The sequence below is a fragment of the Photinus pyralis genome, unplaced genomic scaffold, assembly GCF_008802855.1.
Source record: "Photinus pyralis isolate 1611_PpyrPB1 unplaced genomic scaffold, Ppyr1.3 Ppyr1.4_LG5, whole genome shotgun sequence".
NCBI classification, from domain to species: domain Eukaryota; kingdom Metazoa; phylum Arthropoda; class Insecta; order Coleoptera; family Lampyridae; genus Photinus; species Photinus pyralis.
In genome coordinates this window covers 4,614,383-4,641,844 of record NW_022170596.1, presented here as the reverse complement: position 1 = coordinate 4,641,844, position 27,462 = coordinate 4,614,383, and the positions used below count along the sequence as shown (strand labels likewise).

General features: G+C 36.4%; 1 protein-coding gene across 2 annotated transcripts; it reads left to right on the top strand.

Annotated features, from left to right (window-relative positions):
* Positions 1 to 7,338: 7,338 nt before the first annotated feature.
* LOC116172641 (interferon regulatory factor 2-binding protein-like A) lies at positions 7,339 to 21,888 on the top strand. 2 transcript variants are annotated; one of them, XM_031489888.1, is made up of 4 exons: positions 7,339 to 8,325; positions 15,590 to 15,841; positions 15,892 to 16,172; positions 20,291 to 21,888. In XM_031489888.1, the coding sequence occupies exons 1-4, from the start codon at positions 7,509 to 7,511 to the stop codon at positions 20,414 to 20,416; spliced, it is 1,476 nt and encodes a 491-aa protein (XP_031345748.1). In that variant the 5' UTR covers positions 7,339 to 7,508; the 3' UTR covers positions 20,417 to 21,888. The 2 variants fall into 2 exon arrangements, with proteins under 2 accessions (XP_031345748.1, XP_031345747.1); XM_031489887.1 differs by having other exon boundaries at positions 7,342 to 8,325; positions 15,569 to 15,841.
* Positions 21,889 to 27,462: the final 5,574 nt, after the last annotated feature.

The window sequence follows — 27,462 nt, the reverse complement described above, 5'->3', positions numbered from 1 at the left end:
GAATGAATGAATTCATTCGATCTGAATGCGCGCGATTTAAAAATAGTTGACTTATAACATCCCTTACCTTACCTTGAGTGGCAAAAGCCAGATGTTGACTAGGGAAACGGAACTAGTATTGTTACCTAGCGGTTGTGAAAGCCGCATCGAACATCCTATATCCGGCCCGATATACAAAGAGACCGGAAGAACAGTTAGCTACACCGGAATCCTGTTAAATACACCCCAATTCTCCTTTTTCTCTAATTATAAACATCCATTTATTAGCAAATTCTATTAATAAACTCTTTATACAGAGGACGCTCTCTGACCACCCCAAATTGATAAATCTCCCCTTCCGTCAGTATAATTAAATCCATTGACGTGTTAAGGTGCATGTAAAACGGTCATTTTTTTACAGATAGCACCAGTGCTGAAGAAAGCCTGGGTCGTCAGAAGGTGTATGGACGAAAGCAAAGCACCATGTGGTTACTGGATCTACCTCATACAAACAATGGTAAGTTTTTTGTCTTATTTTTACAGATTTCCACCTGTGCGATAGGCAACCTTAAGCTCATATGTGTAATAAAAGTTGTATCAGTACGGGGAGTTTCAGCCCTAAGTACATGGGGGTGAGATTTAACATGACATAATTAGTACTTTGTATATAAGTAAAATTTGATGTGTCCGTCCGCAGCCCAAAATTGATCAGGATTTTACCGATCCAATCTCCGACCTTTCTTTATGAATAATAATCGTAGGTGCTTTGGTCCTAATGAAATCAACATTCTTGTTATTTCTCTGAAGTTTTTAGCGCATTTTTTCAAAAAATTTTTTTTGTAAAAAGTAGCTTTTAATCTCACTTTAGCTGGCTGGCTGGCTGGTCGGCTGGCTGGCTGGCTGGTCGGCTGGCTGGCTGGCAGTAAATGCGCGCCCGTAGAAAAACGCTTGTAAAAAGACAAGGAGTGTACATGTAACTATCGGGGCCGTGTAATTAAGAACGTTAGGGATGGGGCTACAAGATTTGGAGTCGACGACATCTGGACGCCATCCCCGAGCGTATTATACTAACCTGGAGATTTTTCAGTTTTTATCTATCTTCTTCTACAGTTTTTCTCCGATTGTTTTCAAATTGGTGTCGTCGGGAAGATCTTGTCAACGCGCACAACTCCTGCGTGGCGGAATTTTGTTTTTTTTCCTAGGGGCGAAATAAACCACCTTTTGCGCGGCGCGCTTCGAGGGGTAGTCGACTTTGGGCGCCCAAAAGTTTCTTACAGCGCGAATCGCGGTTCTCTCTTTCTCGTGTCACTAATAGAAGGTCGAGCTATGTGACGTACCCAAAAGTTTAATACGATTTTATGCCGGCATTTTAGCGAAATCTACCAAAATGTGAATTACGAATGAACGGGACGTTGGAACTGTGTATCGACAAAGGGAATGTGGTAACTCCCGACGAGATCTTACTGATGGTGGAGTCGAAACTTCAAATCCGAATTGTTGCGGGTGATCAGAAGTGGGTGTCGACAAAGGGAATATGGTAACCCCCAAAGGATTTTACTGATGGTGGAGTCAAAACTTCAAACGCGAATTGCGAGTGCACGGTAAGTGAGAAAATGGTACCGAGAAAGTGAACGCGGTAGCTTTCGGCAAGATCTTATTGATGGTGGAGTCAATATTGGCTAATAAAACACTGATCTGCCACACAAAAATGCGCTGAAGTCCCTTCGATCTCACACGAGGACTTTGATCATTTTTTGTAATACCATTTGGCAGACGACATTCATTAATTTTGACATGACACTTGTTCTCAGAGAATGAGCCCATTTGCGACTAAAAGAATCTCTTATTTTATACTTTATCCTGGTGTGCGTCTTCTTTATTTTGCCAAAAAGTCACAAATATGAAGAATTTGGTGGATGTGCCAAAATTTTAGAATCGTAAGATTCGAGCAATCTAAAGATTCTGCAAGATCAGAGGAATCCAAAATCCGAAGTATTCGAAAGGTCCAAAAAATGTTGTAGTAATTAAGGGATCTGAACAATTTTAAAAATCGGAATAATTTGAACAAAAGGTGAATATGATCGCGATCCCCAAAACTGTCATCTTCCTGTGGGGCTATTTGAGAAGGCTAAATTAATAAAGGGCGGACTCTAGAGGAGCGCAGAAACAATATTCGAGAAGAGATTGCAAAAACTATACCCGAAACACTTAACAAGTTTAAATTGTGCACAAATCAAAAAATAATAAATAAATAATTGGGTTGGCATGCTATATTTATCGATGGTTACCTTAATGTTAGATGATTGGGGGGGGGGGGGGGGATGTTTTACAGAGAAACATGTGAAGGCCGCCTGGCACACATTCAAAATGTACGGGATTCATGTAGGAAGAATCTGAGGAAATTTACCACAGATGAAAAATTCTTACCTCAGTCCAGGTTCGAACGCCTGATCTGCGGCTATGTAGTCCATCTCTCTACCATTGAGCCACATAGTCTGTATTTTTTCCAAAAGTTCCAATCGCTTTTCGTTGCGACCTTTTATTAGAGTACCATGAATGATAAAACCAGTTTAGAACCCCCCCCCCCTCCTCCTCCTTTCTCACCAACTGATTTCGAAAAGGAGTCGCGGAGGAAAGTTATAGTTTGTATAAACCAATTCCTTTTAATGAGACCTCATTACAATACCATGAAGGGTAAACATGCTTTTACCCCACCCCCATTGTCAAACATGTTGTGGCATTATTATGGACATTATTCAACGCGCTATTAATTCGTATAAACGCAAGACACTACGAAAATACACTACCCAAGACAAAGTTTGCCAGGCAAAAAAAGAAGATATTTTAACAATATTTAAAAAATAGTGATGTTTACATTTTTTAGTTATAAACAAGGCAAGGAATAATATGCACTTCAACATGTAGAAATATGCGCATATATATGCACAAAAATAGTGATAATTATGCACCAAATATGCATGTTCTTTTAAAATGCACAATTTTTCCACAAATTTTGGTATTTAAAACAACAGGTTGCAATAACTTCATAGTATAATTTTCAAAAAATTGAATAAATTCACAAAATATAACTAAAAACTAATTAATTACAACTTACACTACCCTTTGATACCAACGAGAAGGAAAATGCTACTAAGTAGGTACTGCTTTGTAAAACTCCAAAGAAAAATTAATAATTACGGCAGCGACTACAAATGCAGACGTAAAAACTGCAAGCTTTTTATGCAATCGTCGGAATTTATGACTCACTAAGATACACAAAACCCGTGGCGTCGACTTATGAACAGGAAAGCGCAAAAGTTTCTTGCTTTGCAATTTTATAATAGGCCAGAGACAAGAATTCTTTAGAAATAACTACACAGGGATCAAAAATGCTTGAATATGCTCTTGATAATATTTTATGCACAAGGGCACTGAAATATGCAAAGTATGCAAATATTAATTGGGTTATTTGAACTCTATTCAAGTTGATCAGCCCAGATCCAAAAGCACACACATGGCATATTATTAATTTAAAACATGCATTTGCATAAAATCACTGCCGTGGTTATAAAAAAATGCTCTATCAAATAACACAAAAAGTAAAACGGAAACCATAAGAAAAACGAGAAAAGTGGCCATAATATTTTATTTTGAAATATGTTTTTAAATAACTTTAGTAAAAAATAAAAACGATTTTGCAAAAGTTGGTTTTTTCAGGATATTTCCGAAAATAGTCGGAATTTTTTCAGTTTCAATTCGGCATTTGGTTAAGTATCAAAATACGCAACTTTGCCAAATTTAAAGTACCTGGATGGACCAAATGGAAAATATGTCCGATAGGTATTCTCGCACAATAAGGCGATGTGCTCGAGTGCACCATCCCGTTGAAACCAACAGTTTCCAACTTTTGTTTTTTTTGTGTGCGGTACATCGTTGTATTCGTAATAAAAAATGCTACTCAATACAGTGTGTACTGTTTTACGGCCCATATAAAAAATAAAGTTGATGATGATTTCTCCGAAACGAAACGTTGTATTAAAAATCTCTTAACGCTGTCTTGTAGAGCTAAAGTGGCAATGAGAAAGTGTTTTTTATTTGTTTGGATCTGTTCAGATAACATATGAAAAAAATAATTTCTGACATATCTTCGGAAGTTATTGGAATTTTCCGGTTTTGTGTAAAGCATGATAATAACTGTTTGCGCATCTTTTCTCTAATTTAACCATCGTCGTATCTTCTATGGTTTCGGAGATCCCCATGATAGACATCCTCATCCTGGACACAGTGTATATCACTATAACAAAGTGAATTTAATTGAATATTTGGAGACATGAGGAAAAATGTGAATGATTCTCAGACCGCATTCACTGCGCAATTCGCAATCTGCTCATGGCAACGCTAATCATTTTTTCAAGGGCGAGTCCAGGGGGGTTGAGCATCACTACGAGTGTTGCGGCACTACTGTAAAACTGTATAAATTGGAAAATACTGTACCCAACATTGTAATTCCTCTAAGAGTTTTTTAAAAATTGCTATTAGTGTTGATAGTTGCGAAAGGAGCTTCTCCAAGAAGAAGTTAATAAAAAATTATATCGCTCCACAGTGAGTTTAAGACTACAAAATCCTTGCAATATTGTCCATAGAACAAAAAATTACGCATAATATAAATAGATATGAAAGAAAAGAAATTATTTATAAATATAAAATAGAAATGTAATGGTGAGGTGGAGAACCCACAATCTCCGTAAGTTCTCGTAGCCTTTAAAAAAGTATCATGTATTTTTATGAAAGTTTTAATTATAGGTCTCCTTTATTATTACTAATTTAAATAGGGCATCCCATGATGCAAAAGTTACCCACCCATAGTTTATCTCAATTATAATTATTAATTTATGTTTTAATTCATAAAAAGCCACCTTTTATCGACTTTGAACGGACGGCAAATTGGAGACAACTCCGGACTTCTATGAAATATACTGTCATTTGCAATTTATTTCATTGGTTTCTATCTTTTTTTTTCAAAAATTATTAAAGATTTACGTAAGAAAGTAACTTTTGGACCACCCAGTATGTACAGGGTGGCCAAATAAGAATGCGAGGTACTGTATCTGGGAACCTGTCCATCGTAGGCTTGCGGTAAAAAAATTTATTACTAAAACGGCCACGAGAAAAACCTGGAAAATATTTTTAAGTTTCTGAAATGGCCGCTAGGGGGCGTAACTGCAATCTGGAATCTAAAAAGTTATTTTTCTGTGAATGCCGCTATATTAACCTAACAAAAAAATGTCCGGTCTTTGAAGACGACGACAATCTGAACCTTTTTTGTTTGACAATTTTTCCTGTATCTCTAAAAATGAAGTGGTGGGGGTATTCAATGGTTTCCGTAAAGAACACCCTGTATCTTCGAAACGACTGAGCCGATTTTAACAAACTCGTGTTAATTGAAAAGAATTATTCTTCGGCTACAAATATTATAATATTGGAAGTTTTGTTAGTTCCACATATCGCCGCTTGAGGGCTTTTTTCGACATTCCGACAGAAATTGTTAATTTTCTCAAAAAAATTAAATGCACTGGTTCCATTTTTTTTTCATGAAAAAGTAGCTAAATGATGCCTAAACAAGCTCGCGAAAACCGCATCTCGATATCTTGTTCCTAACCTAAAATTTAGTTAGGCCAAAGAAAATTTTATACCCTCAAAATTTTATTTTTTTAAGATAATTTTTCCGGAATTATTTTTATTATATAATTTGTGGCCCTAAGGTGGATCGATTTAAAAAAGGAAGCTTTTAATGCCGCCGTAAATGCTCGAGGTGCCGTTTTCGCGAGATTGTCATTTAGCTACTTTTTCATGAAAAAAAATCGAACCAATGCATTTAATTTGTTTGAGAAAATTAACCATTTCTGTCGGATTGTCGAAAAAAGCCCTCAAGCGGTGATATGTGAAACTAACAAAACTTCAAATAGTATAATATTTGTAGCTGAAGAATAGCTCTTTTGAACTAATCCGAGTTTGTTTAAATCGTCTCAGCCGTTTCGAAGATACAGGGTGTTCTTTAGGGAAACCTTTCAATACCCCCCACCACTTCATGTTTAGAGATACATGAAAAAATATTCCAACCTCATTTTACCATACACGCCTATCATTCGTCACGTAAATTATACAGATTCAAAATAATATTCAGTAAATACATACTTTCACTACATTCCATGATTCGTTTAGCCATTCCGAGGTATCGCCTGATGATGGACGAGAAATAAAGTCCGAAATCGATAGCGACTAACATTTTATAATAAAACAAAATTAGTGTAATATTTTCGACAACCACAGGAAAAATTGTTCAGATTATCGTCGACTTCAAAGACCGGGTATTTTTTTGTTAGGTTAATATAGCGGAATTCACAGAAACATCACTTTTTTAGATTCCAGATTGCAGTTACGCCCCCTAGCGGCCATTTCAGAAACTTAAAAATATTTTCCAGGTTTTTCTCGTGGCCGCTTTAGTAATAAATTTTTTTACCGCAAGCCTCTACGATGGATAGATTCTCAGATACAGTACCTCGCATTCTTAGTTGGCCACCCTGTACCTAAGACATTAATAAATTATTCGATCAATGCCTACTCTTCAATGTTGAAACTTCAAACGACATGTATTGATGAAAACACAAATATATAGGAAATCAAGGCCTACTCCAAAATGAAAAAAAAATCGTATTTAAAAAAATAAGGTCTTAAAGAGCATAGAAAAGTGCCTTAAGAAAGTTCTCGACGGAAATCTTTGCCTCCATATTTAATCAACTCTTTATCTCAAGTTACTAAGATAGCAATCGAATTTGTAACACCCTGTATAATGAGAGATTTTGTGCAGCTGCATTGGTTTTATTTTTATTTTAAAAATAAAAAGAATATTAAAATTCCGAATACTTTCTAGACGGATTATTAGTTTACACGAAAGTCACGAAACGTCTAAAGCGGGTAGTGAGGACTTCCTAATGACGTATCTGCTTGAAAAATGCACCTTTGTCGTGTATTTTGTAGGCATAATTTGTCATGTTTGCGTCTTTTGTAAAATAATTTCGTGTTTGGTAAACAAATTTGCACCTGATGTACAATCGAATCGAATTTAGGTCAAAATTAACGGTGACATTAAAATTACTTCACTGGCAGCAACAGAGCAACATGGCATCCTTCGCTCCCGCTAAAGTTTATTTGTGACGTATCATGCCATTGCCATTGGTTAGTTGAGTGACGTCATGATCCGTAACGATTACTGTGACCGACTCGATGCGGCCCCCCTTATGTCTTTAACGAGGACTAAGGCGCGCGGGTTGCGGGGACGGGGAATTTACCAAGTTGTACGGGTACGACGGGGGTTTAGTCAGTTACTGCGCAACGGCCATCGTGTTATGTTGTTTTATCGTCCTCACGTATATCTAGTATGGTTTTGTACGGTTGTAAGCGAATTGGCGTCTTTTAGGTGGTGTCTGTGCGTAGGTACATTTCGTTGTGTGATATAAAGTGAAACTAAAATGTCGGTAATGCAAATGCAGCAAGCGAAACGGCAGCATTGTTATTTATGCGATCTCCCGCGAATGCCGTGGGCGATGGTGCATGATTTTACGGAAGCGGTTTGTAGGGGGTGTGTGAACTATGAGGGTGCCGATCGTATCGAGGTTGTATTAGAAAATGCGCGTCAAATGAAACGCGCTCACGGTTTTCAAGAGCAACGGTCGAGTCATAATCCCAAAAGCCATCGTACAGCCAGTCACGAACATCAGAATGGCGACGTAGTTGCTGCTACGAGTCGACAGCAGTCCGGAACGCACCACTCCGCCAGTTACGGCTTACATCATTCTAGATCGGGAATTTTAGCCACGGAATATCAAGCTGCACAATCGGCCCCTCCTCCGAGAGGGTCCTCTTCGATGCCCCGTCCGCTGCAAGAGGCTGCAGTTGATCACGAAGCGATGGTGAGCCGCGCAACGGTCAGATTACCTACAGCAGCTCATATGACAGCTGCTTCCCATCACCCCTTGCAGCAGCATCACCATGCTAGCAACGGCAGACCTACTTCTATTCCCCAACAAGGCTTGAAACGTGGATTATCAAATAACGACGAAGATGACCATCACGGTCACCATCCTAACGGAGAATTAAACGGAGCCAAACGAATGATGTCCGTCGAGGAACATAGCAGTGGCGTAAGACCTCCTCTAACTCGAGGAGAATCTTTACCCGCGGTTTCTTTGGCGCAACCCTTCGCGATTGCCGAAAGGACATTTAAACAGGAAAAGCATCCGATTAGAACGCCGTCATTTGACACCGCAACTGCGTTTAAATCTAATGGTGAGAGAGATATCCCATTTTCTTTAATTACAGGAAAGTGCAGCTTATTTAATAATATAATGGTATGACGTCACGTATTAACATGCCAGACGTGAAGTATACGTCACACGCTTCACGATAATGGTGGCTTTAGCATTTGGTTAGAACACCAAGCCTTTGTAAGCTTTGCATCCGGTTCAACGGTCGGGCTCAAGTGACATTTATAATACTGCTGACGTAATGTTTATTTTTACAAAACGTTGCTGCTCGGCTCAGAGAAATCATATGTCTCACGCAATCCGTTCCCCTTGAGTCATAGGGAAATATATGCGCGCGACTTTTTCCATACGTTCTTCAATACTTTCACTTTAAAAATATTGATTAAGTTTTAATGACATGTTGCCCTTGCGAGAATTGTTGTATGTGGCCTTATTTTTACTAAACTCTTCTGTTCGATGTTTTAAAGAAACCAGTTTTGCCCGAGCGACCGGTTTGCGTTATTACTCGCCCGTCTACTACGTCATTGCTTTCACAATATTGTGGCCAGCCAGCCGTATTTATTTATGCGGAGAACCCATACTACGTTCCTGCATGCCGCTCCCATTTTACTTTACCGTTGCTTCGACTTTTTTTTAGTATTTAGGTTCCGACGTAAATATATTCTTCGTCTGTTTGTGGATTCCTTCAAAACTATCGTCATCGGTAAAGTAAAATCGTTTATTTACATCAGTGGAGTTTGGTCTTGAATTGAGCATGTCTCCTCTGATTGGATATCTAATACCGCCCTTTTTTTAAACAAAATTGTTTTGCGCTCGCGACCAACATTTGAGGACAAAATATCCGGTTTGAAACGTCATCAATTTCTTAATCAATGTAGGTAGCGAGACAACTTTAAATAACAGTAACTGCTCAAGACGAAACGTAAAAAACTTGAAGAAGCACATTTTTTGTCCCTGTTGTAGAAAAATTTCTCTCGGGCGAAGGAATTTCAAATTGACCTCGCCGAGACATTTTCACGTTCGCTATGCACTTGATTCATACGATCTTTTTTTCCCTTCCCTTCTACAACGCCCTACACTGGTCTCTTCCAGCAGTTTAGACGGATTTTTCAGGGAAGTGCAGGAATGCAAAGGCCTCCCTGATATTTGATTCACAATTTTACCAACAATTGTTATACACCGCGTGAGCACCTCTTAACAAACTGACGGAACTAATTTTTTTTGCCGCTTTTTTAATTTTTTTTTAAACCAACGCCACCGTACGGAGGGGTAAATTTACCGGCAAACATGAATTCATGCTTTTCTCAAAGGTCCCGATTGACCACAGATTTTCATCAAGAGGCGTCAAAACTCAAATTTCATGCACCATTGATCACAACATACGTCTCTGCGGATATTCTCCAAAATGATTCCATACAAGTTTCCTTGAAGCAGAAAAGACAACGGTGTCGCATCAAGTGACGATTGTACCGTGATCGGTAGGGGAAGGAAAAGTCGCCGATACTGTCGATACGGTACTTCCTTAATAGGGCTTGTGTTACGTTTGCGACACGAGCGAGTAAAGCAAGTGATTCGATTGAATAAGAGTTATTTGTGTGGAGTAGGGGAGTGGAGGAGCACAAGACGCACGAACTTATAAATTAAGATGGACTGCGGATCAAACAGTTGCATAGAGGTAGAATGGTCCTAGCGTGGGCGCGGCCATGATGTGCACGTTTTAGTTATTTTCTCGGTTATTTTCTAGGGGAATTTTCCTAGTGCTCAAGTTTTGAGACTATTGCAGCCTTGGAAAATGACATGTGTCACAGTAATTTATTTAGAAAACGTGAGGTTAATGCTTGTTTATTAGTTGATTTGAATTTCGCGCCAAGTGAGTGCACGTCATGGCTGACCCCATGTAGGTGTCATTTGTCAATTTAGCATTAACAGTCCATCTTAATTTATAAGTTCGTGACAAGACGTCATAAACAAGATATTCATATATTATCGGGACAAGGTTTGTGTAAAAGATAATTTCCAAAAATTATACGGAAAGACGTAACAAGAACGATTTTTCTCTTTTCCATCATTTTAAATCGGACTATAACTAATAGATGGCGCCAAAGCCAGATCTACTACGGCTCTACGTATCAATTACGCATGCCCGCGAAGGTTTTTGATCTTAGACCGTACAGTACACGGACTGCTATTAGTCATATACTTTTAATACAAATTGAGTGGTCACGGAGGTGGTGTAGTCGTGGATAGGTGAAGCTCAGGGTAAAGTAAAGTCGTGTAAACACCACTCGGATCGCGTAATTATCTTCTATACGCCCTGAAATAAGAAAAAGTTTGCTTTTTTGGCATTTCTAGGCGGTTAATTAATTGACGTTTGTTAATTTAAAGGTCCCAGTTAAATCGTGTCTTCGGATAGACTCGTATACCCTGAAGCTGAAACACTCCAAGCGACGTCCTTGACTATATTTTGTTTGCAATTAGCAGTCCATGGTTTAAGTTTCTGATGTAGTAAAACACTTTCCGAAATTCCCACGGGAACGGGAACAAGAAAGAACAGCATTTTATATTTTACAGTCGAAAAGAGACTTGACATTTAGAACGTAGGTTTCTTTGAAGGCGTTAAGGTGTACATACTCCGAAAAATACTTCCCACGGGGCGGGGTACGGGAAAAACGGGATTTTCCAAAGGTAGTACGAAGTTCTCCGAGTATAGTAATAAAATTTTTAATTTGTATCCCAAAGGGTTTTTTACAACCAGCGGAAAAGTAATATACATACAAATATTTTTCAAGTTTTTAAAAGAGTTAAACGCAAGTATGGAGAATTCATTATTCAATGTGCAAATATACAATGTGTGCAATTTAAGTTTTGAAATTGGTAGTCACGAGTGACATGAAAATACTATTTACTATTCGTTTTTATTCATATCACCCACCAACATTTTAAATATATTCATATGATCAGTAATTGCGTTTACACACTGTATACCGGGTGACAACGAAATTACTATCAGGCTCGGATTTTAAAAACTGCTCCAGACAAAATATATTATTACATATTCACATTCTACGGAAATTGATTGTAATTACTATGCCATGGTTACTATGATCATTGTTAAAATAAAATACATTATTGAATTTAAACGAAAAATAGTATTTTTAGCACATTTTTTAATCGCTATAGTTTGTGTTTTGTCCGGCCGTCTGTCCGGACGGACTTTCACGGTATTGATCTTTCAGGGGAATTGTCCTCGAGTCCTGGAATTTATTGCTGTAGGTAACAATACGGGAATCCATTACCTTGAAGGCGTGCCAGACGACCACAAAATGTTGTTGTTTCAAGCCCCCCCCCCTCGCAATCTAATTTTTTTAATGTTTGAATCAATTGTCTATTGTGCCATCGGAGAATACCATGATTGAGCCCTTCTCCTGTCCAAAATTACATTACAAAGTATCTTGAATAGAAGTAAGCACCTATAATGTAATTCTCGATGTAATTTAATTGTGGAAAATTGAGACCGTGATAAAAATGTACAGACGGACAACGAAATTGCGAGTTTTAGCAATACAACAATACACGTAATTATGTCAGTGCACCCCCTCGCCCCTTGTGACCTTGCTATCTCTTCCCCCTCTTGGAGCGTCACGTGATTAATGGACGACCTATATTTTAGTCCAAATTCCAAATGCAATCACAGGGTGCCATACTATGTTCCGTTGAAACCGGAAGTGGCACGTCTTTCACGATCAGCTATGGTTGGTAGAAAGTTGGATGAAAGATAAAACTAGCCCCCCCCCCCCCAACCCCGTGCTCACTGATCTCGAAAAATAGTCGCACGGGAATGTTATAGTTTGTACAAACCCATTGGTTGTCGTGTGTTAAAGTTATGCACGTTTTACTTTCAAAAAGAGCATCTCAGGAAATTATTCGTTTGTGTGGGGGGGGGGGGGCTTTTAGCCAGCGAAATTTGATGGTCGCCTGGCACACCTTCAAGGTATAGGCTAAAAAGTTGTGTAGCATTAAAAGTTATGGAAGACTTTCAATTGTCATCAGTCTACTTTGATTTTTTCACCACCATCCAATACTTTTGAACTCATGTCTGTAACAAAAATCAAAGCAGGCTGATTTGTATGACAATTGATAATCTACCATAGCTTTTAATTCTAAAAACTTTTTACTACAGTTTTGTTATATCTGCTAAAATAAAGTGTACTCTTGCCTAATTTTTAGAATTCGGCAAAAACCTTGTATATTTATTATAATTGATTTTATCATATACATAATTCGAGAACGAAGAGAGATAGCGATGTGAAACTGTCGCCAATCGATTTCTACGAGTCCAAGTACAAGTGTTATTGAATATGAGCCGGATTAAAAGTCGCGTTTTCGAATGGCGCACTGATTTAATTAGGTTCCAGCGGTGCGCAAACGATCTACTCCGCGGTGACTATCTTATTTGCGGAGAAATCCTTATGAAACTTCGCTTGTAGGGTCAAAACTTCATATGCGAGTATCTTGAGAACGGAGTGTTGGAAGTGGGTACTTGCAAATGGAAAGTGATAGGTCTCTCTGAGACGCATCCAACGGTACCACCTGACATTCGACCTGATCGGATTACTAACAACAGAGATATATTTTGGAGAACGAATGGTCGTAACGGAGTAGGTACTCACAAAGTGAAGAGTAAAGTTTTTTGATAGATGCATGTGTGCAAATTTGAATTCGAATATGCTTTCAGGTTTGACCGATAATCCGAATTATTGATGTAATGGAACACCTCGTATATTTTTTTGAGTTTTGAATACACAATAAAAAGACCACGTTCAAAAATACTACTGTCTTTATCTTCAAGACAATGGAAAATACGGAAACATAATTGTTTAAAAAAATTAATAATTAATGTTTTAAGAGACAATTTATTTAATATCACAATACACTTTTATTTTTCGTACCCTACAGGAACTTATAAGCATTATTGCGTCAAAGAATTTTTTTCGCTTTCGATCTTTCGGTTAAAGACAGGAAATACAATGGCAGATGTTTACACGACCCTCCCGTTCTTAGCACAGCTGCCTAAAGGAAATGATAATAATGCAACGGTATCTGCACCTGTACCTTTTGAAGAAGGCATTTTTCTATAAGAACGAATGGGGGCATGGATATATTTATTCTTTAGTGCTGTAATTATAGTAGAAACTGCGAGGAGATTACTTTACCCTGTAATCGGAGAGACTAAATAAATATGTCTTGGATTCAGACCTCTTGTTACTGAAGGTTGAGTATCACCACACAATAAGTAAGAGATTATTACATACTAACAGTTTTTTTTAACTTACTAACAAATAATTAGGAGTTGGTAGTAGACGTAGAAACAGTTTCAAATCATAGTTATCGAATTGTCCACCACCACCGTCATCGAGACTCGTATGAAAGATACAACTTTGTAACTAGCGGCTTGCAATTCTTCACTGGAGTGCCAAGTAACTATTTAAATAACCTGGGGCCCACAAGGTGAAGAACATATTTTAGCGTGTCTTCGGGTATTTGTGCAGGCGCGTTGTCACGTTAAAGAGAACCTTGTCATTTGCCGTCACACAATTAATTAAGAAAATTTATTTGGCAACATGATACGACTTCCTTATATACAAGGGTTTTCTGCGCTGATAATTTGAGCCTTGCGGCGATGACGACCGCGAGTGCATTTTGTCGCTTTTTAGAGGAAGTAAGGAAACAGCCAAAAATAAACATGTTGTTTATAAAATACTAGCAGATCCGGCGAACTACCTACCGCCTTTGGGAAATCTCGTTTCCTTGGGCGGGAGTGGTGAACGACATACCGCCTATTAGTCCATATTTTCTTGGATGGGACATACGCACACCCGGCGAACTTCATACCAATTTATTTACATAGAAACCTTCGCGGGCATACGTCCGACCATTTCTCAAATTAACTTCATCCCTCGTATCAAATTTGTTGTAATACGTGGCTATTCGTAACGTACATACGGTATTACTCACAAGGTCTCCCGAGTCTCATATGTTTGATAATCCTGTTGTGGAAAAATAGTAGGCAGTTCACCTAATCAGGGTTGATCAACCTTGACGATTCGCTTCCCCCCTTCAACTGATGTTTATGAATCTGTTATAAAACAATAAGCAATTAAATCAAACCTATTATTCAACTGTTATTTTCACATTTGCAATGCATTCCACATTTTACAGTTTTCAATTTAGGTACGAATTAAAGTTGTTTTATTGTTGCTAGGGTGGATATCAAGGTTGCGGCCGACATTACACAAGTTTTTGTTGTGACGGACGTGCACGTTTGAAATAAATGAATTAATTTCGGTACTAATCCATCATTGGACACTTACCTAATGTCTCGTGAATTCGATTGGTGCATAACTACACACTACACAGCGCTTCTTATAAAAAGGTAAATTGAACATATCGGTACGATGTTCAAACCGCTCCGTTTAGCGCAATGGCACCAATGTTTCAAATGCTAGAACGAAGCGCGTTCGAGATTATTTTTCCATTCGATACAGATACCCGAATCAAGAAAACTAGGTGGCAACCATCCCAATTTTGATTAAAAAATCTGATATTTATTGATAATTTCGGTGGGAAAAAGTCCAAGCACATTATTTCTTCGATGGCGACTGCAAAATCGATCTAACCCAAAAATGTTGGCATTTGTTACTTTATGTTTGAACTATTCACAGCTGTTTTACAATTTATTCGAGAAAAAGGCGGGTTGTCATTTGTGATCATAATACAAACGCACTGCAACGACATCTTACAGGCAAAATGATAATCGGAAACGTAATTCCATGTAAAAAACACATGCCCAATAGCATTTTAACGTACAAGACTACTAAGAATTAAAATGTGTTCAGTGTGACTATGCATCGAATGACAAATCTAATGATAAAACACATTTATTAATATACAAGATCACCAATGATTTAAAGTGTGTCCGGTGCGCTTTCGTTACCAAACATAAATCCAGTCTTAAAGCACATCTTAACATTTGTCAAGATATGCATACTGCCAGGATTTAAAATGTGACCGGTGTGATTTTGTCACATTTTAAAATTTGTGAAAAAATTATGGTTAAAATGCTTGATGTTTGAAACCACAATGTAAAAGCCACCGACATTGAGTTTCAGTTCTTATTTTCGGTCCCTCCTGAAATAAGCTGCCTTTCCAAATGGACATTCCGCTATACTAATACAGTAATATTATATATAGAGAACTGATTGTAGGATACACGACAACCGTTTCAGTGGCAAGCGGCACTGGTGCAAACTCACACTCTCCACTAAGTACCAGGACAAGCTCACCGCCCGAAACAAATGCCACAAGTGCAACGCCGACACAAGCCACACAAGGATCCGGTCAAAGTCCAATGGCGGCGCTTATGTCCGTCGCCGATAATTTACCTCCAGGTAGCCCTAGATCTACCGGCGGAAGCCCGCCGACCAACGCAGCGCCAAGATCCGCTTCTCGAGGTTCTCAACATTCGCCAAATTCGACAGGTTGTAATTTTGTCTGTCTTTATTTAAATCTAACGAAAACGCTATTGCAGCAAGCTCGAGTGGGCGCAGATCATCTGGATCTCGCCATGTGTCATCGACAACGGTAACCTCGAGTGAAAATGCGGGCGGTACTATAGGTCCTGGGGAGGTGATGACGGCGGGAACGGACGGTGTCGCTCCGGCCGCTCCACCCGCCGCGAGCCTTAAATGCACATTGTGCCAGGAAAGATTAGAAGATACACATTTTGTGCAGTGTCCATCTGTACCACATCATAAGTTTTGTTTTCCTTGTAGTCGAGATAGCATTAAAAGACAAGGTGCAGGTTCAGAGGTAAGATACTACAAATTTATTTTATCATTGCGGATTGGGGTTATGACGTAAATTTTTCTGCACACCATAAAATAATCAAACATTATGACTGGCAAATAAAATAAAATTTGGATGGGTTTGATATATGAAATTATTATTATTATTTAAACAAAAGGTTGCACTAGTGAACTAAACTGAATTTGATTGGATGATTTTTTAATGCAAAAACCAATACAAACGCCATTGCATTTCAATTTTTTTTAATCGCGTGTATAGCACAAAAAATGCAGAAAATGCAGTGACCTATCTCGTGAACTGTAAGAGATAGAAGTCTCTTAAAGGGACAAAGTTATGCAAAATTGTATACTGATTAATTTCCGCTTTCCAAGTTTTTTGTAGCTCTATAAATAGCGAAGTTATGACCAAAAAACTGCAACTGGTCATTTTTGGAAATACGCTGATGTTCAATTATTTTCAAAGGTATCAAAACATATTTTTTACGTCCTCCCTGAAAATAAGGTCACAACTGGCATAATCCGCCATATTGGGGCTAAAAAATGGTTTGATCGTAGGATCAATATACCTTGCAATGTTAAATTATGTATAATAAACAATGTCAGTTTCATTTAAAGATTCTCGTTAAATAAACGGCGCGGAAATGATCGTTTAAAACCTGCAGAAGAAGCTATGCGGGAACTACTGCTTACCAAATTCAAAAAGATTGTGGAAAACGGTATAATAAGTATAACATTTGGTGCACGAACCAAATTGTACATATAAAGGTAGCCATTAAGCATTAAATTGTATTTGACAGTTCCAGTGTCTGCTGTCAGTTTTTGTCCCTCGTCGCATTTTGTGAGAGAAAAAGTGCCATTTTAGTCTCTTAAATGAATGACAAAACACGTTGATTTAGTCCGGACTACGAAAAAGCAATATACCAAACTATGTCTATATAGAACCGAATGTCCACAATATACATTTTACCTCGCATTTTACCTTACGCAGCACTTTTATTCACAAGAACACAAAAAACACGTAAACTACTATACCAAAGTATAACAAATTAGCCCCAATATGGCGACCGGAACCAACGACCAATCAAAAACGAGATACCCGGTTTTCACTATTCTAAATAGAGTCATTGTAGTACCAGTAACAAAATTAGAATAGATCACGTATGCTTGGAAGTGATAATTATCTACAAATGTCAAACTGTGAACAGACTTTTTTTGGGTTTTGCCGTATTTTCATTTCGAAATTCACGGAACTCGTAGAAAAAGTATGGTACGCAATTGTAATCTGCGTATTACAGGTTCGTTGGCATCGTGCGCATTTTTTTTACTCTCTTGTAATACGCGCTATCACAATCTTATGACGAAATATACTATAATTAAACCATGGGTGATATTTCCTGGGCTTTCTAATGGTGCTTAAATAAAATTTTTGTGATTTGTGAGTTTCGAGTAGTTCACATAAATTTTCTTATGGGCGCCATATTGGATTTTTACGTCACTCTATAAAACAAAATTACAAAAGCAGTGACACTAAACACTTAGTAGGCCAGTTATATTTGACTACCAGTAGTGTATATCCAACTTTGCAGCGCTCGAAAAACCGGGAAATGTTCGCACTTGTTTTGGTTTTTTGAATACAGGGTGTCTTAAATTGAGTAGGATAACATGACCATCTTTGTTATTATTATACTTTAGATTGGGTTAAATTTGCAAAGTTTTTGATGCTGATGAATATTCCAATGCGATATTTTGAAAGATATTTTCGTCAACTTATTTTAAATGGACGCCATATTGGATTTTTACACAGTTTGATACAGTTTTTTTTCTCTTTCCGAGCATGTATGTATAACAAGTTATCATTCAAATAATAAACATGGATAAATGAAAAATTACAATTTCCATTTTTTCTTCATAGTTGGCCATGGAAACAGCAAGCAATTCACATTTTGCAATGTTGCAAATTGTCTGGTCGGCCAGTAGTTTTATTAAAGGATTAATTAACATAAAAAAATATAATAACGGAATTACAGCAAATGTTCCAACCTGGTACTTGTGGAGTGCAAGACCACTTCCATATAACCATAACAGGTCTGGCGATGATGGCAGAATTTCAGCACCAACAAGCAATCGTGTGATCAGTTATACAACTCTTCAAGCGTGGGATTGCCTTTTTAGGCAATTCAGCAGAGACTGGGGTGATTACCATGATGCCGTCTCTCTCATAGAGTGTTTTTCCCATCCAACATTAACGTCAGCATTGTCAAATGTGAACTGCATGAAGGATCCTTGTTCAAGGGGGGGGGGGGGGGCGGAGTGGATTCTCCTCGTACGATGACTGAGCTTTCGAGGCTTGTAATAGCGTTCGATCTGGTCCATGAGTTTGTTTAAAGAAAACTGGCATGCCTCCCTGTTTTCTTCGCCTAGGAAAGAATATCTACATACACTCATACTCTCAGTGATGTTTTTGGCTCAAAGTACCCTCTTTTTAGTCAGTAGTCGGTTTAGGTTTGTTCAGTTTGATGCAGCACAAAGGAAACACATATTCTGCAGGTTACAGGATCTTGAAATATTTTATGCCGAGACTGGTGCAGGTCGCACTTGGGACACATGTCAGAAAAAAACTAAGATGCGCAGGGGTTGTACGCGTTTACAAGATCTTTCCGATGACAATTTAAAAACAATCGGACTAAAACTGTAGAAGAAGATAGGAAAAAAACAGAAAAATCACCACCTAGTATAACACGCTCGGGGACGGCGCCCAGATGTCGCCCACCCCACATCATGTGGCCCCTTCTCTAAATTTGTTAATTACCGGGCCCTGGTAAGTACATGTACACTCCTCGTTTTTGTATAAGCGTTTTTCTACAGCCTCACATTTAATTTTTCGTCAAGATCTCCATCATAAGCGCTACCAACAACTAAATAGAGCAATTTTGCAAACAATTTTTGGATTTTTAAGATTTATGAGTAAACTATATGATCTACAGATAGTCATTCTGTGCTTAAATTAAAGGTAATTACATTTTTCACAATATTTTCCATGACTTTTCCAGTTAAATGAGTATTTTCCTCGATATTGGGGTCGAAAATTGACCAAACCTTAAAATTTACATTTTTGGAGGGCTGATGTTGGTAAATATGGGGCTGGTTTTGCTATAATAATAATAATAATATTTATTATACCGTTATCCGTGTGGGTACACTTACGGTCGTCATTGGAAAAAAAAATATTACAAACAAAATACAAAGGTACATTCAGAGACTAACTAACAGAGGAGGATAACAGAGTACAATTTTACATATTATATCGCATAACAGTTTTTCATGAACTCTTCCTGACAATAAAAAGCATGTGACAATAAAAAGCATGCAATGCTCTCAAATGGTATCCATTTTAGTCTACTTTAAAAAGGTATAGGGAAGGTTTTTAAATAAAACGCATAGTTTAGGACTTATATTTTAAAAAAAACAAAACAAGTGCGAAAATTTCAAAGTGGTTTCGAAGTTACAAACTTACGCTACTGGTAGTGATCCTAACGGCACATTAAGAAATCAGCATTTAGTTTGGGATTTTAATGTTCAATATGATTGCTCAGTGCTCTACAGTATTTCATTTGGGAAACAACCTTGAATTTTTGCCTTGAAGTTTACAATGTATTTCTTATGGCAATCATTCCATAGCTTGCTTGAAATTGCTTTAACATTTTTCCTTTATTGTCTCTTATATCACCATCAACGTGGAGATGGAATTGTCATAAAAAATACATTGTAAGCATCAAGGCAAAAATTAATGGTTGATTCCCAAATGTGTGTTGTGTAATTCTTTCTCTATCCAGTGATGTAAAAATTCAATATGGCGTCCGTAAGAAATAAGAAAGTTGAGCTTTTTAAAAATAGTAAGTAATGTTTCAGTAACCGATCCCTAATAGAGGAACACAATCTTGCTGCATCTCTTAATGCTATCACAAATAGAGATGGCCCCTTTCCAGTTTTGAATACGTTTAGGAAAGAGTGTGCAGAAAACGATTAGTGAAAACCAAAATCACGCGAATGGTCATTACTCAAATTTATTTAATTGAATTTTCCAAAACTATTATACTTAATATGTAATAATTTGTCTTGTAGGTCTATTGTCCAAGTGGAGAAAAATGTCCATTGGCAAATTCCAATGTCCCGTGGGCTTTTATGCAAGGAGAAATTGCGACAATTTTGGGCGAGGAATATAAAGTAAAGAAAGAACGGGAGACTTAATTGCAAGAACGTCTTGTACAATGTGCTGGCTCTCTTGTTCTCAATTGAAAAAAAAATTGAGAAATTATCGCAGTACGAGATGTGTCTCGAAATTTGTGGAAAAGTTGGCGAAAGTTGGTGCAGCCGTTGGCATTTGATTAAGCTGATGGATCCGATTGAAAATGTAAATGAAAAGAAGGCTGTGTCCATTATTAGTTATATTTAGATATTTGGGATATCAGTCCATCTATCCATCTTGCGAATTGTATAATCTACACCGAATTTATTACTTGTTGGCTAATATCGCCGAATTTGTACATACGCACTGATTTGTTTTGCGTAAAGGTCGATTTGTCTGTAATATTTTGGGCAAAAGATGTCACGTGCGGAGAAACCTAAATATTTAGTTGTTTTGTGAATTAAATATTGTATTGGATGATTGGTTCCAAATTATCGTTGTAAATATTGTATATAATACATTGTCTACTGTTCGATTGAAATTGTACAAAATTATTTGATAAGATTTGCCAGAATAAATTTAATACGCACAACTAGTTTTTAAAGAGACACCTTTGTATTTGTCAGCTGGTTGTACATATCAAATTTATTTATTGTACTATGATTAGTTTTATTTATTTCTTAAAACTAATTTTGTGGGAAAGTCTGAATAAGCTGTAAATATTGTATATTCATCAGCTATTTTTTTATATAGTAAACAAATTACATGTTTAAAATATGATTATTGTTTATTTTAGTGGTACATTGGGCCATGGTTTGGTATTTAATGAATATAACTTTTTGAAAGTAACCTAGTCAAAATGTGAAGTGAAAGGCACTTCATATAGGAACTCCAAAACTCGCTGGTAAATGTAAGAACGATTAATTAATAAATTTACCGAGTAATAATAACTTGTATATTATCAAAGATATATTATCCCATGATAAAGATCCTTTTGTTTATTTTATTAACAAGAACAATTTGAAGTTTGCCAGGCGCAAAATTGTCAGATATTCTTGATAAAGGTAAACAAATTGTCAGTTTTTGAGAAACTGTATACTTTGTAAATATTTATAGATAGCTTTTACAAGGTTTAGAAGACGCATTTATTTAGAAAATTGCCCTCTGTTTTAATATATTTAGTTCGTGTGTTTATATTACAAAAAGGTTTGGTATTTTGGTAATTGTAATTTTGGGTTACACGTAAAGCGGAAAGTGGTTTTGCTCAAATTTTTTTTTATTCTGCAAGAGGGATAGTATGTACTTCATTTATCTTGCCTAATTTTAAATATTTTCCTGTACTTTGGCCCTAATACTAGAACTTGATTGTAGAAATGTGCGAATTTGTGACTTACAGCACAGATAATTAAATGTATTGACAATGTCAGTTTTGTAAACAATGGCTGTTAAAGAACCAACTGACATGATTGTTTCAAGCTTGTACAATCGTTACTGTTATTTGATGTCGAATGTCGAAATAAATAATCTATGTAAACGGTTTGTTTCATACTTCCATTTTTGCCATGTGTTATGTGGGTCAATTTTATTGATCACAAATCTCCATCAAGTACCAATTTAAACTACATATGCACCAAATATTACTATACATTACCAAACCACGTTTTCTTTCACACTAAGAAATTTTTGAGTAAAAGTTAGTCAATTAACTCTAAATGCACAAAATTTATTTAAATATGTTTCAGGTTCCAGATTGGACATTTGTAACTGCCCTGAGTTTGAAGCTTATCTTGAATAATGAGTTATTTTATGGCTACATTTTCAGCTTGGAAATAAATAACTGCATAACTCAAAGCGTCCAGAAGAATAGGCATTTTTTGAAGTATTGCCACTGGGTTGGAACCTCTAAAGGACAGTAATATGCGATCAATTGTTCTATATGTGAGAAATCGGTAAACATTTTTGAAATTTTTTGGTATAGTTCTTTTGGGTCACAGTTGGGAGACTGACGTTTTTAAAATAGCATGAAAATTTTGTTGAATAATCTGATAAACTGTAAAATGTTGTAGTAGTAGGTGATTTTAATGTAAAAATAAATTTAGCCGTCAATCTAGGTTAAATAAACATTAAAAAAAGTTTTGAAATTTGGCCAAAATGTACTTTGGACCTTCATCTTGAACATATCCAAAAACCTCAAATGTGGGAGGTGCGCAACGCCATTTTGAATTTTAGGCCTCTTTTTTTTCAGCTTTTCTCAATATCTCATAAAACCCAACTTTGTCATAACCTCTTATATTTACAAAATGTAAGCTCATTCAATTTCCTAAAAAAAAACGTATAAAAAGATTTTTTCTAGCATTAATCAGTTGGGAGATATACAGGGTGAGTATTTTTTCCAATGTTTCCCATAATGGATACAAAGTCGCTTCTCTGGGCAAAGAATTGCAGGAGGGAAAAATTCAAGATTCATTCCCAAATGAAATACTAAGGTATCTTTGGTTTTGTAATTTTCTTCTCTATCGTGTGACATAAAAATCCAATATGGCGTCCATAGCAAATAACAAAGTTGATATGTGCCAACGACACCTCTTTCCATTCCCATTCTTTTGGTTCAGAAGGTTTCCCACCGCAATTGGATCTGGTGGTAAACGCGCGCTAAAACCAGGTATGTCGGAAGGCGTTTTTGGTGTCGTGGTAGGGAAATTAGACTATTCAGAAGTTCTGCTCTAGGTATATATCTGCCAAATGGGTAGTGCGTAGGAAATTTAATGAGCTTTTGTTTTGTAAATATGTGGTCATGAAAAAGCTGATAATTTTCGAGATATTGAGAAAAAACCGAAAAAAGGGACCTAAAATTGAAAATGGCCGCATATGGGGTTTTTGGATATTTTCAAGAGGAAGGTCCAAAGAACATTTTGGCCAAATTTTAAAACTATAATAAGTTGTATTTTTATTTGGTGATTTTGGTAGTAGATTGACTATGATCCTTCAAAGAAAAACAAGAAAATTCCGATTGCTTCCGAAGATATGCCAGAAAAATCAAAATTTGCCGATTTTGTTTTTTTATTTTTTCCTGGCGTTATTTGAACAGATACAAAAAAAATAGAAACCACTTTTCATTGCCACTTTTTGAGCTCTACAAGACACTGTTCAGAGATTTTCAATACAACGTTTTGTTTCGGAGAAATCATCCTCAATTTTTTTTTATATGGCCCGTAAAAAAAGTGCATAGTGGATTGAGTAGCATTTTTTTATACTAGACGACGTATAATTTTATTGACATCAACATTAACATTACATTTGTAAATTATGGGGTATTATGCAGCTGTTGTTCAGAATCCGCACCCGGTCTCGGGGACTGCTGACAATAATTTTCTTTAATGTTGCGGGGCGAGGGGGGGGGGGCGGTTCTTCAGGTTGGAATAATGTCGAAGCATCTTGTATGTGTAAGTGTATTAATTTAGTTTAAATCTGAAGGATTTATTACCAATAACCGCCCAGAATTGGTTTATTTAATCGGAATTTGTTATTTTAGTGTCTTTTTGTTCATTTTAGCTGTTTTAAATTGTTTAATTTTTTGTTTAAATTTTATCCTTCGTTTTATTTAAGTTATTGATGATGTTAAAATTGCGTATTATGACAGGTTAAACATCTGGTCGTTTTGCAATAAGACTTTTTAATTAACGCACGTGTTTCTTTATCGCTGTTAGAAGAGGTAACGAAAAGGCAGGTGTGGCCGAGTGGGTACGTTTCTTTAGGGCATTAATTTCGGTGAAGTGGGGACGGGCGTCGCGTTCTGTTTTGTTGATGTATTGAATTTGGCAGAAATAGGGGTCTGATGAAGAAATTGTGTTGGTTTACCTACTTGAAAATTAGTAACGCCAGGTTATGTTATATTTGTTCCAAATCGAGTGGTGAAGTTTCCTGAAGGTTTCAGCGAGTATTTTTGTTGTCGGAATATCGCACGACCGTAAATGTAACGGGCTTGTGCCCCTCTTTCTTTTGGGTTTTTCTTGATTATTTTTTTTGCATATGAGTTTCGAAATTAAATGCTTTTGTCTTTGTCAATCAATTAATTGTGTATTTATTTGAATCCATTTTACGATCAAGATAGAGTTCTCATGTTCATCATAAAAATTCAAGTTTCAATTTTTGATTTACTTGAACTAGCTGGTCAGGTGTTGTTTTGTTTTTCCATTGACTTGAATTTCAAAAAGTCTTCCAAAGTCAACAATACCTACTGACTTGATGCTGCATGAGGAATGATTTAAATTTTGATCGCCCTTCTACAGAGTGTTTTAAAACTAATGGTCAATTTTAATAATTTCAAACGTTAAAAAGTCGATTTTTTCAAATGAAACTTGCTTTATTTTTTGCACTTTCAAATGGCAAAAAAAATTCTACATTGATTAATCATTATATTCCCTATAACTATCTGTTATGTTTTTTGTTTTATTTTAGATTTTCTAAAATTGTCATATGCATATTTTTCTTAGGAGGCCTTGAAATAAACGCGTTTTCGGTCAGAAACGCTCTCTGTTTGACAGAATCCAGACTGCGCGCTGTGTGGCAGGACCTTTAGTAATACCGCATATTACAGTATTTAAACACTGCCGCAATTAAGTTTGTATTTGTGAAAGAATAAATGAAATGAAATTATTGTTAATTTTTTTTAATCTGCGCTAATTTTGACATTGTCAGCTTTTTGAATTTTGAGTTTTTTTGAAATGTACTTCGCAGTATAAACAGTGGCGTAACTACAATGCCTCAAAGGTACGCAATGAAGACGGGCCCCAACTTAAAAGAGGCCCCGGCAAAAATGTACACAAAATTTAATTCGTTTATACAAAATTATGAAAAAAATTAAAAATTCCCGAACTTCAATGGTATGCTTCTATTAATTATTTACATATTTCCCGTTACTAAAGATAAAACGTAAAAGAGCGTAATGCAAATGCTGGCTAATGTTTTATTTACGAAGGGCCAAGTACCTGCATTTTTTACAGTTTACAATTTCAGTCCGAAGAAAATTCTGAATCATTGTTCATGGAGGGTAAATACAAATGAAAAATCTGGAGCAATATCTGCAATATACAAAATACAATCCGAGGAAGTCACTCTTGAATTTGAATCATTTAAATCTGACTTTAATCTAATACACCATTTGATATGCTCAAAAGTAGCCAACCCAAATAGATTTAAAAGCAACTCCACTCCTTTATCCAATTTGTGAAAAATAACTTACATAAAGTAAATGAAATACTTCGTCAATTAGCGGGACCTTAGGTCCTGGATACGGTAACCTTAGACTGAAGTTGTATTTAGAGATGAATGCCGCTAAGTAATTTTAACACTCCAGCATTTATCTCTGCATGGACGAAACAGTTAAAGACATGATTCATACACTAAGAATTGAAGTCGCTAATCAAACTAAACGACATTAAAATAGAAGGAACTGGCCAATATTAAACAAATCAAAAGAAGGATAACATTTAAAGTGAAACAATTAAATAACATGCAAATTCAAGGGTTACCTACCCCTAGTTACAAATAGCTGAAGCCAATACAAGTCACAACAAAATGAAGTACATTATTACCTTTTGTTATGGCACAAAATATTACATGAAGGTTGACAATTAAAGTTCGAACAAAATCAACTGAACGCAGAAAACAGTGACGTTAAATTTTACACTGGACCTGTGAACCAATGAATTACAAAATGCAAAATCTGCAAAGCTAAATCAAGACACTATTTTCTACGTAGGTATACAGATTAACATCGTTTGAAAATTGCTGATATAAGGAAAGGGCCCCCAAATATTTTTGAAGACGGGCCTCTAAAATGAAGTTACGCCACTGAGTATAAAACGCTCTACAGACTCATTACTTGAGCATTCCTGTGGATATAACTTATGATGTAGGTACTTACGTAATATACAGGGTGTTTTTTTGGGAGCTTTAGTTAAACGTTTCTGGGAAAGTAAAATACGTAGGTTTTTGAAAATTTGTACTTAGGTGTTACTCTGAAGGCCGAATCGATGTAAAATATTTTCAAAATGGCCGCACTTCCGGAAACACCGGAAGTAGATCGTAACTTCGTTATTTTAAATGGCAACCCCTATTTTTTATTGCATTTTTGGATTTTACGTGAAATTTCAATCCCTTTTGATACCCATATGTCGATATCTACCATTTATGGTTTTTAAGTTATTTTAACTTTAAGAAAAAAAATGGCGGATGCAGATGGTACCTTGATAATTGATTACTTGAAAAAGGTTATAGTCATGGCAACCCATTTTTATCAGTGCATAGAGAATGAATAGGGCTTTCTTTTAGTGTACTTAAAAAAAAGTTAAGTTGCGTACAACCGCACCTATGGAGATCCAAATATAAGAAACTTCAAAACTCAGTTTTTTTAAATGGAATGACCATGTTCTTAATATTGCATGAGATAGAGAATCGAAATCGGCATATTTTGATATTACATGTTCCTATAGCTATCTTTAACAGTTTCTGATTTATTCCCATTTCATTGAATTGATCTCGGAATTGATGCCATTTTTTTTCGCATTTTCTTTTTAGTAGTTGGCCATGATTTTATAACAATCGAATTTTAAACAAATCAAGGAATGGATTCTTTAATACCATTGATTCTAGTTGTAGTCTAAATAACTCATTAATAAATAACTCATTTATTAAGGATATAGGACGGAAAATTTCTGAAAAATCTAAACAGAGTCGTTCAACTGAATTTCTTAAACAACGTATAAGTCTGGAAATTAAGAGAGGTAATGCGATATCTGTTCTAGCAACAATTCCATACCAAAAATGTTTCAACGAAGTTTTTTATATTTTGCATTGAATTTATTTTGTTAATCTTGCATTTGCAATTCAATTCATTTTCTTAAATATTCTCTTGTAGAGCTTTGTATCACTTGTGCTTCAACCGTTTGTAGTGCATTAGGGGTACAAAATTTCCAAAATTCATACAATTTCGTTTCAGTTTTAGAATGAATGTACGGAAAGCACGCGCCGCGATTCTGCCCATTTCACCATAAATAACAATTAAATTCCAAAATAGGTGAAACCACTGCGAGTCATTTTTCGATTT

What these genes read in the sequence shown, in the direction of transcription:
- LOC116172641 (XM_031489887.1), top strand. Translation starts at nt 7,509, where the DNA reads ATGTCGGTAATGCAAATGCAGCAAGCGAAACGGCAGCATTGTTATTTA. An exon ending in AACTGCGTTTAAATCTAATG is followed by an intron (nt 8,326 to 15,568) that starts GTGAGAGAGATA and finishes AACTGATTGTAG; the next exon opens with GATACACGACAACCGTTTCA. An exon ending in GACAAGGTGCAGGTTCAGAG is followed by an intron (nt 16,173 to 20,290) that starts GTAAGATACTAC and finishes TTTGTCTTGTAG; the next exon opens with GTCTATTGTCCAAGTGGAGA.